The 19,231-nt window shown below is 36.6% G+C and overlaps 1 protein-coding gene across 25 annotated transcripts in view; it reads right to left on the bottom strand.

Annotated features, from left to right (window-relative positions):
- ROBO2 (roundabout guidance receptor 2) overlaps positions 1 to 19,231 on the bottom strand; it is a 625,847-nt gene that overhangs the window by 24,206 nt on the left and 582,410 nt on the right. For all 25 annotated transcript variants that reach the window (XM_068691004.1, XM_068690931.1, XM_068690919.1 and 22 more), the window contains 3 exons: positions 15,201 to 15,357; positions 9,037 to 9,297; positions 5,620 to 5,828 (listed from right to left, as the gene is read on the bottom strand). In XM_068691004.1, the coding sequence (XP_068547105.1) occupies positions 5,620 to 5,828; positions 9,037 to 9,297; positions 15,201 to 15,357 (627 nt within the window). The remainder of the gene's footprint in view (positions 1 to 5,619; positions 5,829 to 9,036; positions 9,298 to 15,200; positions 15,358 to 19,231) is intronic.

Below are 19,231 nucleotides of genomic sequence, written 5' to 3'. Positions count from 1 at the left end.
TGAATAAAGGCAGGATAAGAGATGCTGACATCCCTTTCAGATCAACTGTGCATTTGCAAATGGAATGAAATAGGCTTTTAGTGTCTCCTTTACATGCAACTCACTATGTGTTCTCCAAGAGCACATTTGAGTTTTTACGCTTTCTGGCAACTGTAAATTTTACTCTTGCTGACAGCAGCAGTAAATGCTTTATATGGAACAAAATCAACTCTGTGAAAAGTTGAACTCTGTTTTCTTGCTCCATAAAATATCTCTTGGTGCTAACGCAAACAGAAAGCTTCTTTGCTCTCAGGGAAAGGTAGGGGTACTTGAGGTGCTAGCTTCTTGTAGGCTGCACACTACAGCTTTTAGTGGTATTTTGCCTACAATAAAAACACTATTTTTCTTTGCAAGGCATATTCTTGCTTTACTTTAGGGAAAGAAAAAAAAATCTAATGCACTTGTGAAATAAAAGCTGCTCACAACAAACCTAACATTTCTGAAAATTCCATACACAAAACTCTACATGCATGCTTAAAATTAACAACCAATGTTACTGGGACTTGTATGGGCATGCTTATGTGCTTTCCTTTATAAGACCATTAAGTGCATGCTAATGTTAAGTCACTATTCCTCTGCAGGTTTTTTGATGGAACAGGACCAGACTGATCAGGTTTGTGAGGTATAGGTGAAGTCCCCAGGGACTGATGTTACTCCAGCTGAAATTGGTTACAGAATTCCTCTAGCCTGTGTATAGGAGAAAGGCATTGACCTCTTTGGTCATGATTATAAAGAAGGAATAACCAAGAATTTTAGTGGAAGTGATGAAATAACAGGGGGCAGTAGTCATTGTAGCATTAGAATAAACATGAATAATGGAAACTCCTGAATGCAGAATAAATGTGATCATACTTTAAAAATTCAGCTTGGACTTATACTTTACAATATACTTCCCCAGAGATATCCCAAATATTAAATGTATACAACTAAAATAAACCATTATTATTTTAAAATTTTTATATGGGAACAGGAAATTCTAAATAAATTGAGTCAAAACACATATACATATTTGGCACTTCAGAGGTCCAACCATAATTAATATCCTTCATAACCATTTAATGAAAAATGAATTTATGTCATTTAGCCAAATTTATTTGTGTTTGCATTTTCAATCTTCTTAGGTTTTTTGGTTTCCATATTGCTGAAAGGCACAAAAAAATTCTCAAATTTATTCAAGCTGTTAGAAAAGAAATGCACACAGAACATTAAGTGGTTGCTCAAATGTTGCTGAGCTGTAAAATACTATGATAAAGTGGCATCTTGCTGTGTCTCTATTACTTCTTCAGCACTAAAATTAATTTATGATCAGTCATCAATTCATTTACATGTCGTTTTATGCTAAATCCATCCTTGCTGATGAATGCATATCCCTAGATCCATTAAGCTAGAGTAAAGTCTGTGCTTTATAATATGACCCTGCTAATTGTTGCATTACCATTTTTATGAGATACAAAAACTAGCAGTTTCCTATTTTCTGAGCACATATTTAATCCATGATACACATTCTTCCTATTAAATGCAATCTGTCTAACTGCTTACAAAATAGAATCTTCTGCAATAGGCATCCCTAACCAAATCAATACAAATACTGAACTCTGCTATGGTAAAATATGGTTCACAAAAATGATTTTGTGTAATTTCCAAGAGTTATTCCACTTGTGCTCAGACACAATGAATGAACAACTTTTACCATACAGACAATGATCACTGATTCTTTAAATCAAGACCAAAACATGCCAAATAAGTGACTTTCTTCCTTACTGAGCTATATAACCGATAGCAATCTTTATAATTTCAGATCTCGATAATTTTATTAAGAAAAAAAAAAGTTTTGCTATCTGTATGTAATGGCATTCTTTACAAGAATATCCTTCTGCTTCTATCAGTTTGTATCAGTTAGGGAGGAAGAGGGCCTGTTCTAATTTCCATGCTAGTTAATGGGTATATCTCTACCCTCGGTAAAAATGCACTAGGACTGAACTACTAACTTCACTGGTGGAGCTGGGGGAAGAAAAGATAAGGGGAGGGCTAAAAAAGCCCCCCAACAATAGTAATTTGATCTGACAAAACTTAGCGTTCTTCTGTTATTTCATTGGGAAAAAAATAATTTCATATATCCATTATATGAAATTAATTACATCTATTAATGTGGAATAATATAAGACTCTTCATAACCTTTCATGCCATAATTCTCCACAGCAATTCATTATAAAGGTAAACACTAAAAATAAGCAAAAGATAAAGCAAATTTCAATGTGTCTGTGAAAGCAAAAGGAACCTTAAATGATTGTGAACAGAAAATCAAGTTAGCAGAAGTTTTACACCTGCTTTTCAGCTGTTGTTGTTTGTTTGTTTTGTCTTTAAATCCAAACTAGGAACTTAGTATCCTAGAAAACCAGTTTGGGAACAAATCAAAACATTGACTTTGATTTCTTATTCCATTATACAAACTTCCAAACCTAAGACACCCTCCTTGAGTTTTCTTTGCAATATCTGGAAAATATTAAGATACAGTTACTGTGTACTTCTCCTTTCTCCTCACTCTGTTATACATGTCAATGTTATGTCTCTGCCACCTGCAAAGAGAAAAGCTTAATAGCGCAGATTAAATCCCTGTCTGAATCTCCAGTTAGCTGTAACTAAAACTCAAGAGCCTGGAAGGCAACCCAACTTTTAAGCAGTTTATAAGAGCAACACTGTGGTTTCAGAGAAATTTAGCAGTCTGAGCTTGGTTCACCCAGTGCCAATGTTTCCCCGCTGAGAATCCTAAATTTGGCATTGGATGAAAACCTCAGTCTCAGCTCAGCCATGAAGAACAAAGTACCGCTGCACTCCTGGAGTGGGTGTCTTCAAGCCACCACTGAGGCGTGCTAACAGTGAGGAAACACATCCTGCTCATTGTACAGCAACTCTATTCTGGGGAAGTCTTGACTGAGGAATGCCAATTCATTTTTACTACAAGCACTGAACTCACAGGACATGTTTAAAAATGTACAGAAATATTGCTTCTTCCAGGTTAGCTGTTCTCATTTGCCTCAATTTTTTTGATATAATGTAATGTTTAAAGAAATGAAAATGTAGTACATAGTTTCCTAGGAAAGTGCTTGTTTAAATCATCAAAAACCCTATGAAAAGAAGTAAAGAAGTAGCTTATACATGTATTTTCTCAGTTAAAATAAAAAAAAAAAATACTTCTACAATATTCTAAAAGCAATCAAGTAAGAGAATGAGAAACAGCTTAGAAACAACGGATGCAATTTGTTTTATACCCTCCTTAACACTAGTAAATGCAACCTGGACAGGTTAACAGAAACAGATACACAAAATTAAAATTCTCCTTTGAAACAATTCTCCCAAGTAAAACAAGCAATTTCCTTCTGCCTCCTAATAAAAAACAAGCCCAGCTCAGAAAATTAAGGTTTTGCCCACATAGTAACCAAGGAAAAGAGAAGCTTTCTTATTCTGAGAGTTTGCAATTTTATAGATTATTTAAACTATATATAAACTATTTTTGCAGGGCTATAGTTTCCTAATTGTTTTAAGCCAATATAAGTGTTGGCTATAAGCTATTGGGGCAGCCTGTCATTTTGCTTTCCTTCTGACTGCACAGCCCCCTCCTGCAGTGCTGACAAACACATTGCCATGCAGTGAACCAGATCACGGAACAGATCCAGCCAGGAATTAAACAAGCAGAGGAAAAAGCAAAAAAAAACCTTAATTTTCAGCTGGGTGAAACAACATTGAGAAGGTGGTAGTGGGTGTGCACTTAGATCACCTTACAAACAAGCTCAGTCTATGTTACCAGGTTCTGCCCAATTTCTTCCAAAACAAAACAAAAACAAACAAAAAAATAATACCAGCAGGTTTTTAACATTTCAATAATTAAGTAACGTATTTAACTAAGAAAAAAAAGCTTGAATGTTATTCATAAAAACATAAACTGCAATGAGCACAAAATTCCTTGAATTGTAGCAGAAATACGTCTGTTACTTTGCTGGTCCAAAATATTAGGTGAAAATGTAAATGTGCAAAAAACTCATTTTTTGATTTACAGATATATCAACACCAACATATTAATACATACCAAATGGAAAATATATAGCAACCTGATTATTTATTTATTTCTATATTACCAGTGCAAAAACCCTTACTGCATTCCTAATGGAGAGGTTTCTGAGCCACTCGTGAGATATGCAAAAATATGCAGAATTATAGCCTGAAGGAGATTATACTAGAAATTCAAGCAAAGTGACTTAACATACTCATGCACTAATAAGTTAACCTTCAGAATTCAGGGATTTAAACTTTAACTCTACAGCCTTCAGTTGGATCCGGATTTCAAACTGCAGCATTAGAGCTACAGTTCTTAAGTCTTAATTAGATTGGCAAGCAGTCTGGCCCTAGGGTGAGGGAAAACCTGGAAAGTGGGATAAAGCAACACACTATTTAATTAACAAGGGAAAGGGAAGGAAATTATAGGTATTGATGTTCCATCACTGTCATATTCCTGTAGTGTTTTCAGAATAACAATGTTTAAAAAAGGGTGCAAAATTCTTAGAATTTGCAAAGTCCACAACAAGACAAAAAATAAGCAGTGCTGTTGTAGTAATGTGTTATTGAGCCAGTCTCCCTGCAGGTGCAGCTAACAACTAGCTTTCTTCCACAGAGATAAAAGACTGAAGAAGCAGCCACCAGCCATCATGAGCTGTGGACACTACGTACATTTGGGTCTATATAAAAGCTGTACATTGTGGATATAGTATATTATATAGAAGTCCAACTTCAACCTGAAGGGAAATATGGTGACGCCTAAAAAAGTTCATAGTGCCCATATAAAGTCTGTATTTTTAAAAAATATATATACATATATATTTCCCTGACTATATTTTATCGACAGCAATTTTATTTATTCAGTTTCTGTATGTTAGGTTATCATATCCTTCTAGTTCCCCTTTGACGATCCCTATTGTAACTTTCCAATGCATGCAAAAGGAGAAAAGCAGGGAGAAGGAGTGTCAGAATAATTAAATATCTTCACTGAAAGGGAACAATTACTAAATTCAGCAATACAAAATAGGTTCAAAGTACACATTTTCCTACATAAATGTTATATTTACGCTACAAGCAAATGTTGTGCTGATCCATCTACGCTTAGTCTGAAGTCTTTTAACTTCCTTGTGTTCATCAGTAAAAGCATTTACCCAGCGAAACATCTGAAAGTGATTTAAGATAAAATTGTTATGCTGCTCCTGATTTTGAAATATATATTCCTAAGCTGAGGTCTTCCCCCTCCTTTTTATGTAACTGGCTTGCTTCTCCAGTAGAGTGAACTTTTCATGAAAGCTAGGAGATAATTGAGTTTTCTTTCAAGTCTTTAAAGCTTTTTAAAATTCATGAATTTTCTTATCACTTTGCAGCAAAGTATTTTCAAATCCTCCTTTAACTTTAGTGTTTAATATTAACACATTTTAAATGTTACAGAAATAGAGTGGAATAAATTTTCACTTAAAAAGTGTTTGATTAATGATGTATTTTACTGTGAGGAACAAGCTGGTGTCAATGTTTACCGTGTTTGGTTACCTGTCACAGAGCTGTCTAGATTGTCCATACTGGAGCCTGGAGTATGCTCTAGACCTCTCAGTGGCCTGCTGATTTCTACAGTTTCTTCTTCAATATCATCCTCATCATCATCTGGAACATCTGTTTCCAAGTCTGAAATAAGGTTTCCAGATACATATCCTAGAGGCGGAACTGGAGCCTGAGGAGGTTGTGTATTGCTTTGGATGTGCCTACACAAACAAACAGGAAAACAGCATCAGAACAGGTGAAACTTTGTACCCCATGGTCAACAGAACATCAGACTCTCAGTAAGTCATCATGCAGATTTACAAAATACGCTTGTTAGGTCAAACTCCAATAAAGCCTGTGCACTTTCCAATATTAAATATACAACCCCTCCTATAATGCAGGGAAGGTCAAGATCATCCTTTAACAGGTGAGGAACTGATGTAACCGGATAGTACATAAATCATGTAGGAAGTCCACAGAAAAGCACAATTCTGAATCCCAGCCTAGTATACAAGTGTCTCAACCAACATTCCACCTTGCAAATCACACATTTAAGCCAAAATTTTTTTTTTTCCTTCTGCTTGAACAGACTCAATGGTCTTATGGAAAACTCACCCTCAAGAGGAGGAAATGACCAATAGGGCAGAATAAATCTTGAAGTCCAATGAATTCATTATCAGTAAAGACTTTGTATTTTGCTTAATTCCAAGTAGTTTAATTGATTTATTTCCAGCAGTATTAGGGCATGCATGCATGAAATTACTGCATGCAGCAATCACGATTAAAAAAAAAAAAAGGAAAAACAAAGATAAAAAACACCCACAGGATAGCTAAATAGCCAAAGGCAAGCACTGGGCTTGGATTTTCACTTATGTGGTCTCTGAGACTCTAAAGAGGAGAAGAACAACCATCAGCTTTTAATTCTGCTTTCAGTGCAGCTTTTTTTCACAGCACTACAGGTACACAGCAAGCTGTGTCAGGGGACCCAGACATGACTGCCCTTGGCATAGGAGCATGAACGGGACTTGAATTCACTAGCTGAGCCTTGTGGGAGGCCTTGGGGGGCTATTCATGAGGTGCTGTGACCTGATGCCAATTGGCAGAATGCTGGATGTGGTCCAGGACTCTGCTGGTCTTTTGCTTGGTCACCAGAAAAAAATCGCAACTGTCACCTGTAAGGCTACCTAGATCTACTGTGTTTTCACTGAGCACTTTGTGCTGTATTATTGCCTACACTTGATAAGCACAGTAATTCTTGCTATGCAAACAGTCTTTTTTCATAATGTAAATCTATCAGATTGGAGAATGTCATGGTAAATGTTATGGACCACTGGAATCTCTTTTTGCCTTCGTGTGTAGGTTTTAAATTATTGCTTATCCTAAGGCTTATTTGCAGCGCAAAGGTTTCCCTTCTGATATACAGCCCCCTTCTGATTAACAGTTCTTGAATAGTTTTCTCCCTGGACACCAGGGTCTTGGCTATGCAGTGTTCAAAACACTGCGCAAAAGGGCACTATGATCTCACTAACCCTCAATAAACAGTGTGATTAGCTCCTAATCAAGCAAAATACTAAAGTATATGCTTAATGTTCAGCATGTGATAGAACAATTGAAGTCAATTTCTCATGTACTTGTAGTAAAGCATATACTTAAGTGATTTGCTGGATCAAGGCCATAATGATTATGTACTTTTCCTGTAATCACTAATGTGCTCTTTCTTAAATTCTTAGTTGTCTGGTCTCTTCTGTTACTCCTACAGTAACCTATCTGATAGGTCTCACCTTGTTGTTTCTCCCCTTTACACTTGACAGGTTAACTTGTGAAAAGAAAATAAAGAAATCTTCCTTCTTGTTTAAGACAGTGGAGGACTTTTCACTGACTTTGAACAGCCTTCACTAGATGCATTAACAGCATGGTGTGTCTTCAGCCAAACAATATCACATCACTTCTATTTTCAGCTCCCAATATTTACCCCAAAACCTACTGTAAGGTACTAGTATGAAAATACAGGTTATTGCCTCTATATCATTATTTTTTTTTTAGTTTCATGTACAATTAACTGTGCTCTTATAAAAGAGTGATGTTAAAACCTGTATATTCCTAATTATATTATGAATGTCCTTGATCAATTTTCATTTCTCCAAAAAGGGAGCAGGACCTTTCCCATACAAAGCTAGAGGCTTTGCTACTGAGTTCAGCCATGTTATCTACTACCAGACTGGCACCTGCAGTTTGCAGGGTGTAGAAAGCATAACAGCTGCAAAATGCAGCAGCAATTGCCTGTTCAGACAGGGTGTGCATCTGCGTGCTGGCTCGCAAGCCAGCAACCTTCAAGAGGCCAGGTTTAGCTGCTGCCTGGGATTTGGGTCTGTCCCACAGCAGGCTGGGCTCTGTGCTTGGCAGCGTGGCACCGCTGTGAGACCAAAGTACCCTGTTGATGAAGCGCAGATTGCAGACAAGCCTCCAGGCTTCAACGGTGTCCAGGGAAAACAGCTGGCTTTGGTTTGGCACGGCCTGCCTACCTGCCTGGTCTATTTATGGTAGCTCAAGCTGAATAACTTCGTGGCTTTATTCACCAGTATGGAAAGCCTGCTTCCCCACTGGCAGCGTGCCACTCAGTAACTATCTCTACTCCTGTCCTCTGAGAGTCTTGGGCTTTGTCTGGATATAAAAGTTTTTAAAGGACAACTGCCACTTAGGGAACATCCAGAAAGCAACTGACCTTCATCGCATCCCCATCTGGTGCAGACGACAAGTTCCTTTTCAGTCCCCAAAGAGACTGCTTCTGTTTGTTTTACAGGGGAAATGTTACTGTGATATTTGCTTGCTCTTCCCTTAAATAAGCATAAAGCACTCTGATATGCAAGATCCACTCTGTAAATTCTAACAACTTCCTTCCTGTCATTTCTGTTTTTGCTTATGAATCAGAAATTTTCATGGTGTTTCAAAATACAGTCGGATTTACAAATGCTTCATTCTCATGTGACAAGGAATAAAATCTGCTACATTGCTATTTCAAGTAACTAGCATAATTTTTAAGCAGAAATTTAGGTTCCCAGTATTACTGAAATTCTTAAAAAAATCATGCCTTTTGCTAGCCTGAGAAGAGACTACTGTGAACTGCATACAAGTTGTCAGTAGGTGGGTGTTAACTTTTCAGTTGCATATATGCAGAATTCCAGAGGAATATTATTTTCATGTGTTTTTAGCCAAGATTTAATATATTGCCATGCATTATGGTTTCAAAAGCAACTACCAATGTTTAAGGCCTTTGCATTGTAGATACAGTTTTGCTATTTCTTTTTCTATCTTATGGTTTTGGAAACATTACTGAAATTTGTTGAGCACCACTGATGTTTATGCCACCAAGGAATAGATTATTACTATGCTTCATTTCCCAAGCTGCAGGTGCACCCTTCAAACATTTACCATGTCTGCTTTGCTATATCAAACTGGTAGGCCCTGGTTAATTCATCAAGGTGGGCTTGAAGCATTGGCTGCATCTCCTCTCGTGGAGAAGGTGTGAGGGTTGCAGTTGACTGTTGTCCAAAGGAGATTGCAGGTGATGAAGCTACTCCTCGCACAGGAGGTGTGGGAACACGATCATCGTCTTCTTCAAGCTCATCCTCCATGCCCTGATGGAGGTAGGTCTGAACGGGCAAAGGCGGACACCAACCATCACTGTCATATCTAAAATAAAAACCAAGTAAACTTAGTATATATCAAATCTCAGCTCTGAGGTGCAGCAGAGGGTATACAGGATTTGTGATACAGTTTGAAGCCTTGCATACAGTGTGAGATTTAACATTTACTGAAAATAGGGTCATAATTGCTTAAATCCTCCTTAGTGATTCCATTTAATTTTTCCCCCACAACTGCTAAGCAACTTGAATAAGATGTGCAACAAAAATAATTACAGATACATTATCACATTTGTTAATGGCAATAAAATAATGTTCCCCCACAATCAGCAACAAAAATGAACTAACTCACTTCCTGGATCATTAACCTCGGAGAATGTATTGATAATTGACCTAGACATGAAAATAGTAGCATTCGTAAAAGGCAGAGTGAGCTTTACACAGTTGCCCTTATGTGCTTCCTTACTCCCACCTTCCACTTTGTCTTTTTTTGTGTTTTTTTTTTTTTTTTTTAGTTTGTAATTTAAATAAAACCCCACACTTTCCACATAAATTTTGGTCTTTCCACATAGTGTATAGCTATCTACAATGATGCGTAACACATTTATGTCACAGCAGCACTGACCTTAGCATATGCTATCCCGCAGTGCCAGCTAAGACACATCTAGCATGCATGTTGACGGCTCTGCCAGCACCCCACCTCCTAACCAAACATTCTTGGGACTTACCTAGACAGCGCTAAAGTTCTGAACACTTTCAATACACCTGCCCAAAGCAAATTCAAAGGTTAACAACCACCAATGTCCTTCAATTTGAAGGAGAATTTGATAATTCTCTCCTCACATATAAGAAATGCTCTAATAGGTATTACATTTTTTCTGGTTCCATTTTTGGTCTTACACTAAGGGAAAGGAAGAAATAACTGATCAGGGCTAGAAACAGACACTTTATAATCTTATAATCTTAAACTTGGTCAGTAATTCAATCCTTTCCTGTCTCTGTTCTTATCACAGACCTTTCAGTCTGGTGCTGTATTACAGTACCATCTCAGGATCCTGTCCCTGCATCACTCAAAACATGTAGGCTCCTAGTGACTGTTGAAATACCCTGAGCATTATCTCCCCAGAGCAGTTCCCTAATCTGAACACAACTTCTGTTGTAAACAGCTCTGCTGACAATCACACCACTCAAATCTTCTGTCTGTTCTTCACTCAAGTCACACCACTGTCTATTCTTCCCATCCTCAACACATCCACTCTGCAGTCCCTTGAGTATCTGCACACATTTCTTAACTCCCAGTATATTCCAAAATACCTCAAGATAGACAGCTCTTTTGAAAAGACAAGCAGACAACCAAAAGCTCTCACAGCTCCTTCACTGTCAAATCATCTTGTACTCTAAAGGCCATTCCCCAAGCATCACCTAAGTCACATCTTCTTTCCACCTTCAAGGACTGCAGACAAGGTACACTCTTTTGTCTGCAACACAGTTAACCATGCATTGAGTTATAGAGTTTATTTCTCAAAAAAAAGGAACCTTTTTTAAGGTTCCTTATTTGGAAGGAATTACCAATTTACCAGACCAAAATGAATCATAGCCTATTTTCTCATGTGAGGAGCTAGGTTACAAAAATGCTGGGAACAGAGGAGTTGCATAACCTGTACTATGAACAGAAGATTGACTTTAAGCAAAAACAAAGGTTTCTAAAATTAACTAAAATTCTTTTTCCTTATTCTAAAATGTGTAGGCTGTATTTGAGAGTACAGATTCAAATCTGGCTTAATCAGATGAAAGCCTGTGGAAAATACATCTTTTAATTAAAGCTGGTGTCACTTTAAATCCATATCTAGATGTAACTGTACACAGATACACATACATGTTATGTATACATAGGGACAAATGAATGTTGCATCTTAACAGTTGGCATTAGGAGCTATGAGTGACTGATCCATTACCATTTTCATAACATGGAATTTTAAGAAAATGTTATATGATATAAATTTGACTGCTTAGGAGATGGTTAGGGTATTACTAGCTCTAATTTCTCTTTCCTAGCAATATTTACTCATGACATTGGCACCTAAAGGTGAAGAGACCATCCTAACTCATGCTGCTAAAAATTTACAGTGCAACAGCTCTGTCTTTTACACTTTTACACTCTCAACCTTATGCTTCTTGTAATGGCTTCTTTAAAAGGGGCAGGGCTGTAAGAGACTCCTTAGTGGCTTTCCGATAACTCATAAATGGGCTTTTGATGTAATCTCCTATTGACCCCACTTGTTTCAAACCCCCAAATGTTCAGCTTGATTGTTTATTCCTTAACAAGAAGGTTCTGCACAACTACTGATCTTCACCTAGGTCTTCTCTGAAATAGAAATGAACCTAAGCCTGAAGCTTAGGACATTGAGATTAAAAATTTCAAGTATGAGAATGTTTGCCTTTGTAATGTAAAATGTGCAAAAAGCCACCAATTATACAATGCATTTAACCAAAAATAAACCTGCAAAGAAAAGCAAGCAAACCTAACTATCATCTGTCTATAGTAACTACATAAATTATACAGTAATTTAAACTTCTGGAACCACCACAGTCAATACTGGTCGCATCCATGTTCTTTCTGGTTCCCCGAGTAAATACAGCTTGGAAAAATGCATGTAACCTTTTCCAAATACTTCTCATTAAACTCCAAACACCTTAATTTCAATAGAGACTTCTGACAGTAATTTCATAATAATCAATTTTAAGTCCTTAAATATGTTCTGTTGGACAAACATGAAACTCAACATTTCTAATATTTTTATTTTATTCTTAGCACTTTAATTTTATATTAATCTTTTTCTGTTAAAAATCATGGTTCATTACATTGACAGTGCTTCTTCTTCAACATAAGAAATAGGTGATAGGGAACATTCTATAAGAATTCTGGTTCAATACAAACATTGTTGCAGGAGAGAAAGCTTCCCTCTCTAGGCCCCGCATGAAAGCATTCTTTTATTTTTTTTAAATGTAAAAGGTATTATCTTCTATACTTTTTTTAAAGAAAACTACTATCACATATATTGACATCCAGCAGCTAATACTCTGTTTTAAGGTGTGATCAATAGTAAGAAATAAAAATAACAAATGTTAACTATATGAAGACTGCCTTTTCCAGGGTTGGCTCAAGATCATGCATATTACTGGTGAAAAAAAAATATAAATAGATGATAAAAAAGAATAAAGAAGCATTTCCCTACTGTTGAGCTTATTACATAAAACCAATCAAAACCATCTTCTCTGAAAAAGGCAGAAAGGGAAAGTTTCATTGGAAGCTACTCCAGGAAAGAGAAATTTCAAACACCTTGAAGTAAATACAAGTGAAAATTAAGGAAAACAGCAAGGGACAAGCACAGTTTGTAGAAAACTAAGAAGAAGGGTAAAGTTTCACAGAAAAGAGCTCACTAGGGAAACAATACTAAAAACAGACTTTCTGCACAGGTTAAATGGGAATACAGTACATCCCCAATTATACCATGTCACAAAGAATGGCTGCTTGGATTTACGTATTCACCCTTTCTTATGTGCGTTGCAGTTCATGGAAAAATGGAGGTGAATGCAGACCTTGATTCTTCTGGGGAGAAGATGTTAGAGAGAGTCAAGAATGTGATTTTTTGTTTTTGTTTTGTTTTTGTTTTTCTTCCCTTTAGGATTAAGTTATGTGACTTTTTTCTAACATTGCTGTTGTGGATTTTTCTTATACGTTTTTAGCCAACAGGCCTCTGGTGTTAATACCTAGTAAGTAAAATCAGGTATCAAAATTGTTTAGTTTATTTGGGAACTCATGCCAATGAAACTCACACTTGAATTCAAGAGTCATAGGAAGAGAAGCACAGAAAAAGTATCTGTTTATAAGCCAGATTCCTTGTTTTATTGCTCTAAATGTTCACCTTTTATATCACATTGTGAGAACTTTAACAAAGTCTTCAGTTTTCCTGACTGGAAATTAAATTTTCATTTGTAATTCACCATATAATTATGTCTGCAAATAATTAATTCTAAAGTTAAAACACATTGAACTTATCATACATAGTATACATCAAAGAAAACCAAGAAAAACAAAACAGTTAAAAAATTAAAAAGAAAAGACATTTTAAAACTCAACATGTCAATATTAAACGGAGCATAAGGAATGCAGTCTATAATTCATACCATTTTATCATGTTGAAAACCACAGAAACAAGATCAGCCCCTGAATACGATATGACTATTAGCACTAGGTAGATCCTCAGGAAGTATGGGCATTGCAGCTTCATTGGGTTCATCGAAGCTTTTTGCAAAATGCTGTAACTTGGGACTGATATTGGAAGATTCTGTATTTGTCTTTGATTGGTAAAATGCACACTAGAAGGTCTTGTTACAACCACTACTAATTTGAAAGATAAACTGAATTGTTGGGAACCTGTAACACTGGTGATTACCTTAAGCTTAGATAACCAGTGTTGTCTTGGTGACCAATATAATTCCCTGTAGCTACATAACAGATACTTTATGAAACTGAGGAGTCAAGCCCTGTGTCACAAGGGATTTCCCTAGAAGGTATTTCCATTTACCTTTTATACTATTTCATTGTCCTTGAAGAAAATCCAAGTTGTTTGCCTTCTATAGCATAATTATTTTAGTGAAATCACTGAACACATGTTTTAAGGACATAAACTGATAAGGACAAATACTATATGGCTAAACCATCTTAAATTTATTTTAGCTTTTTATAGCAGGATACAGAAAACAATGCCTATCTGCAATTTTTGCCTTGAGATTTAAACAATACTTAAAACTACTACGTAAATCCATTTTTCCTTACATTTACTTTGGAATTCTAATTCTAATACAGCCTGAATGAATTTTAAAAGGAATTCAACTGACTTACAGTTAGTTACTGTTCAGTTTAAAAGTTGAAAGACTTCGCATAAATTAACATTTAATTCTGATTTTCACCATAAAAATAGCGATGATCAATTCATGCTTACAAAAGAGATAGCACTTGAAATATTTTTATTCAGTAAAACTATTACAATGATTTTTAAAACATATGTTCATCCTTAAGAAATATTGATTAATCCATGTATTTAAACAGGCAGATTTGTCCCAGACCAAACTCCAATGTTTCTCAAGGGCTCCAACAGAGTTGATCACAGTAAACTACTTTTTTTTTTTTTTTTAAATATATTCTGATTTTCCTCCAGAGTTTGACAATTTGGTATTTCATGTAATTTCACATTATAAAAAGCATTCCATAATTGTTCTCTGTGCATGAAATGTCTCTTTCCTCTTATTTACTGCTTTCTGTGTGATTTTGTGTCCTTAAGAACAAGTTAAAGCTATCCAAAAAAAGAAGTGTAAGGTTCCAGAAACTCAAGAGTTGTTTAAATTCAAAAAATGCCTACAAATAACATGCCTTCCTCAACTGTGAAATTTCTTCTAAGAGCCGATGAGAAGATTATCGTCCACTGGTTGATCTTCTAAAATTAATCCAATTTAGTGTGGGGTTTACGTTCTTTTGGCTCCAATATTTCTAAACATCAAACCAGTGAAAAAATACAGGAGCCAGATTATGTCATCCTTACTCACTGAGTCCCATCATCTGCAAGCAGTTCCAACAGAATTCAATTAGGCTACATGTGAAGTGAGATACTTCTCAGCATGAGTAAGCAGAGAAAACCCTACATGATGATGAAGCAAGGTCACTTTTATTTCCATCTTCAGTCACTATCACAAGAAGCTATTCCAATATTCCTCCTCCATAGCCTTCAACAGGTCTATAGGATAAGGCGCTCTCATTTTTTTAAGCAAAATAGAATAACATTCTCATTTGGGAAAAAAAAAAAAAAAAAAAAAAAAGAAAAAAAAAGAAAAAAAAAAAACTCATCTCCACAAACCACAGACTTTTCTTCAACAGAAAAAGAAAAAAATTACCCTGCTTCTTGCTGATCCACCCCGTAGTGTTCCAGCTCTGTGCCTGGAAGTGGCTGCACAGGAGGGGGTGGGAGGGGAACACTGGCCCAATTTGAACCATTATTTTTCTGGGGTTTGGCAGTATTTTTGTTTTTCTTCTTTTTCCCTCCTTTGCCACCTGTAAATTCAAAAAGAAAAATAAAATGTTTGAGATATGATGTGAAAAAAAGCTGTCTATTTTACTTTCTTTTAAAGAATTTGTATTCCAGATGGCATGCCCCAAAACAGAAGATGTATTTATATCTTAGCAGGATCAGTATTAATGTGCTAATGTTGTTAGAGGTTATAAATAATAATAGAATGGAAAAACATTCTGAATAATTGTTTAAAGTCACTTTTTTTTTATGTGAACTCCATATATTTGCACCACCATAGTGCCAAGGAAAGACATATCTTGTTGCCTCAGAAATATATTTACTGATTTATTCATGTATGCTTTATGACTTCTTACAATCACTGGTGGATAAAAATATAATGGACCATAGCAAATTCTTTCAAATGTCAGAATCTGATGTGCTTATAACACTGTTTTGCATAATTTCTTTCTGTGGAAAACATAGAGGTTAAGGACACAATCTAAAAAATTGTCATTAGACTCAATTTTTTTCAGCCAGAACGACAAGTGTAAGTTGTCAAAACCAAAAAGAAGTGGTGTTTTGCTGATAGGAATTTACTAAGTTCTATTTTTTAAGATACCAGGAAGTCATTTACAATATTTTAGGACTGCCTGTTTCACAGGATTCGATACCTTGTGCCGCTATAGAGAACAGGCTCTATTCCTGACATACAGCTCTAATGGAACAACTTGAGGAAGTGAATTGAGCAATGCATTTTACTTAAGCTCTCTTCTCTTTTCTTATCATTCTTTTGCCCAGTTTTCCAGTTGAGACACTTCAATTTGTGGGAAAGTGATCTTCCAGAAAAAGCTCTCTTCCTACTTGTTTTGCTTCTTTTATTTTGCCCTGGCCCTTTTTTCTAGTCAGGAATTCATTAGTAGGAAGACTGGGACACAAACAAAAATATTTCAATTCCTTGACTACTTCATGACCCATCTCTTGCCATTTTACCGAGGCTTTCAAACTGGATTGTTGGATGGAAGAATGGTTTGTCATATATGCCTTTCCAGTGGGGTAGCCAGCTAGCAGTTACTCCTGCCTTGCCTGCTGCAGAAAGCACAGTCTAATTCAGTTAACACACAGTCATCTCATGCTTATTTATAAGGATTAGACAACAACAACAAAAAAATCTCAACAGTAATTAATCACAAAAGCCACAACTGACTAGTAAGGCATAATGGCATTGTGTAGCACCACCTTCTATGTCATGGTCTTAGCTTTAGGCACATCCAGAAGGAGGTGCAATTCTGGTAACATAGACAAGCACTTGTCACAGCGCTTTCGGTCTAAAAGACAATGGCTCTCTTCTATTATCTCCAGCTGTCAGCTGAACCAAAAAAAGAAGTGATAGAGAGAGGGAAGGAACAACCTGACTGTGTGATTCAGAAGTAGCTGAGACTTCTCTTTTCTCCTCCTGTTATGGCTGCTAGAGTCAGGGCAATGAGTCCAGCAAGGTTTCTAATCAGCCTGTCTGACAGCAGATTGCACAAGAGACTTCTCTTTCCACTACTGAATTCCAGACCAGAGCTCTTCCTTGCTTGTCTTGGAGTTTTTACAGTAAGTCCAGCCAAGATCCTGTCACTCACTATGTGGGAACTGAACTGATATTCCATCTAGTAGGCTGCAAGCAGGCTTTTCTCTCCTGTTGCAGCCTGGCAGAGAGGAAGGTTTTCTTGAAAAGGGAAAGAACATTTGGGTCAACAGTAAAGAAACTGCAGTGATGCTGGCAATGAAGGAACAAATATATGAAACTTCTGGAGGGCAAACAAAGCTTTCAAAGCACAGGTATGGGGGAAAGCAGCGTTAGAAGCAGGTACAAAAGAAGGATGTGAATTTAAATTTGTGGGGAAAATTTAGAAAAGTCAAAAGGATCAGGAGCAGGTAACAGCTGAGGCAGGAGTGGCTTCTTTGGAATGAAAGCACATGCATAAGTGTGTATGTGTGTGTGTCACAGGGGGATTTAAACTAAGAGTACTCAGGGAAGAGAAATGGAGAGATGTTCAGCTTAGAGACTAGCTGAGGTGGAGAGGGACATTTTGAAAGTATAGCACCTTGGTAATGTGAGGAGACTGGTAAAATGGAGATTGGATGTGTGGGGTGCTAGATTCAACTGGATTTAGGGTGGGGTTGTAGAGAAAGGTCAAAGATAACAGAGCTGTTAGAAAGGGTGAAGCAGAGATCTGATCTCAAATCAAGAAATAAAAGAAAGGAAGTCCAAGGTCATCACTGGTAGGGAAAGCAGTCTACGCTGTACAGTTGGGCAGGAGATTTCTCTTCTTCTATCCTCATGAGCAGAAATATTCCCCTGTCAGACTATGGAACAGACACCTCATAGATATAATGCCTGATGTGTGTTTGAAACACAGAAGCCTTGTTTCCCCGTAGCAATGAGGCTTGATATTTCAGTGTCTCCTCACACTGAAATTCAATTATATTGTTTAAATCTCTAGATGATTCAGGTCCTGGAAAAAGAATTTGCCAGTCGGCCTGATGATCACAGCACTGACGTAAGGTGGGAACTGTGCAAAGTACATCCACAAAATTTCCCTAGCTCACAAAGCAGTTGAGTGTTGAGCTATTTTTCATTCCACACTAGGATGAGATTTCTCATTATATTCATTGGAGATAGAAGAGAGACTTAGTCAGAATAATATGTAGTACTTACTGCAGAAATGAGAGAACAAGTCCCTGCTCACCCTGATGGGACTAGGTAATCAAAGCTGGTCTCTTACTCCAATAATGCTCTAATTATCAGCCTATTTGAAGGTCTCTCCCAACTTCTCATGTATTACAGAGATAATTAGTCTGTACTGCAGACATAATTAGTGAGCAAGGGAGAGCAAAATACTGACTCTGCAGTCCAGTAGTCTGACACTCATCTGAGCCACGGGACATCCAGATGTGAGCTGTTTTGATCACAACAGGAGTAGTCTGGCCATAGAAAAGCATGTTACCAGAAGTCTCCATGTCTCACCAAAAATTGTACTTCAGGCTGAGAAATACTACACAAAATATTTTTCGCTTGAAATATTTTTTCAAAGTCCAGCTTTTGATCAACTGGCATTTTCTAACAAAAAACTTCAATTGTATTTTCTCAGAAAGTTCTCAGGAAGCTGTAGCTGTCAACACATCTAAAGTGTGATACTACCCTCTGATAACTGGCACATATGTACCTGAGCATATCAATTTCTGCATTTTCATGTAGCCACAGGAGCAAGCTAATTTCCTAGGCATCTTGCTAATACACCTTACATCCAAGGAACAAGAACCATTCCTGAAGTGTTACATGAACTCAGCTCCCACATACCTCTCTGTCAGACCTATAAGTCTATTTTTCTATCTCAGCTAATATTACCCACGAGAACACAAGGTTTTTGCAAATACCTTTGCCTATCTGAGGTATGGGCCAATGTTTATACGCTTCTAATCTCAACATTCAATTTGAATAGTCATTTAAATTGACATAAAGAAGCCATTTCTAGAGTTTATCTGTTACTGTTGTGATTGCTCCGTCTTACAGTGGAAATTCAAAAGGCTATGGATATAATAGGAATTTGAAAGTGAAGTCCCTTCAGCTCTCATATTTTGGTTATGTATAATAGAAGACTTTCCTTTTAATTGCTGGCTTTTCAGTTTTCATCTTGAAAAAAATGCATAATTATATATAACAAAAGCAACAAGTAAGCAAAATTAAATAAAGAAAAAGGTGTATTTAAATATAATATGTAATCACACATATTACAATCATTTTCATCCAATGAAAATGTGTCGTGTTTCCAATATAACATGCAGCACACACACACAATTTACATTCTGTTCGTATGCAGACTTGGTGCATTTTTTGAAACCTTAATCATCTTGGGGGGCCTACTTTTA

Source organism: Anas acuta, chromosome 1 (assembly GCF_963932015.1).
Source record: "Anas acuta chromosome 1, bAnaAcu1.1, whole genome shotgun sequence".
Lineage (NCBI taxonomy): Eukaryota > Metazoa > Chordata > Aves > Anseriformes > Anatidae > Anas > Anas acuta.
This window is presented reverse-complemented; position numbering and strand designations above follow the sequence as displayed.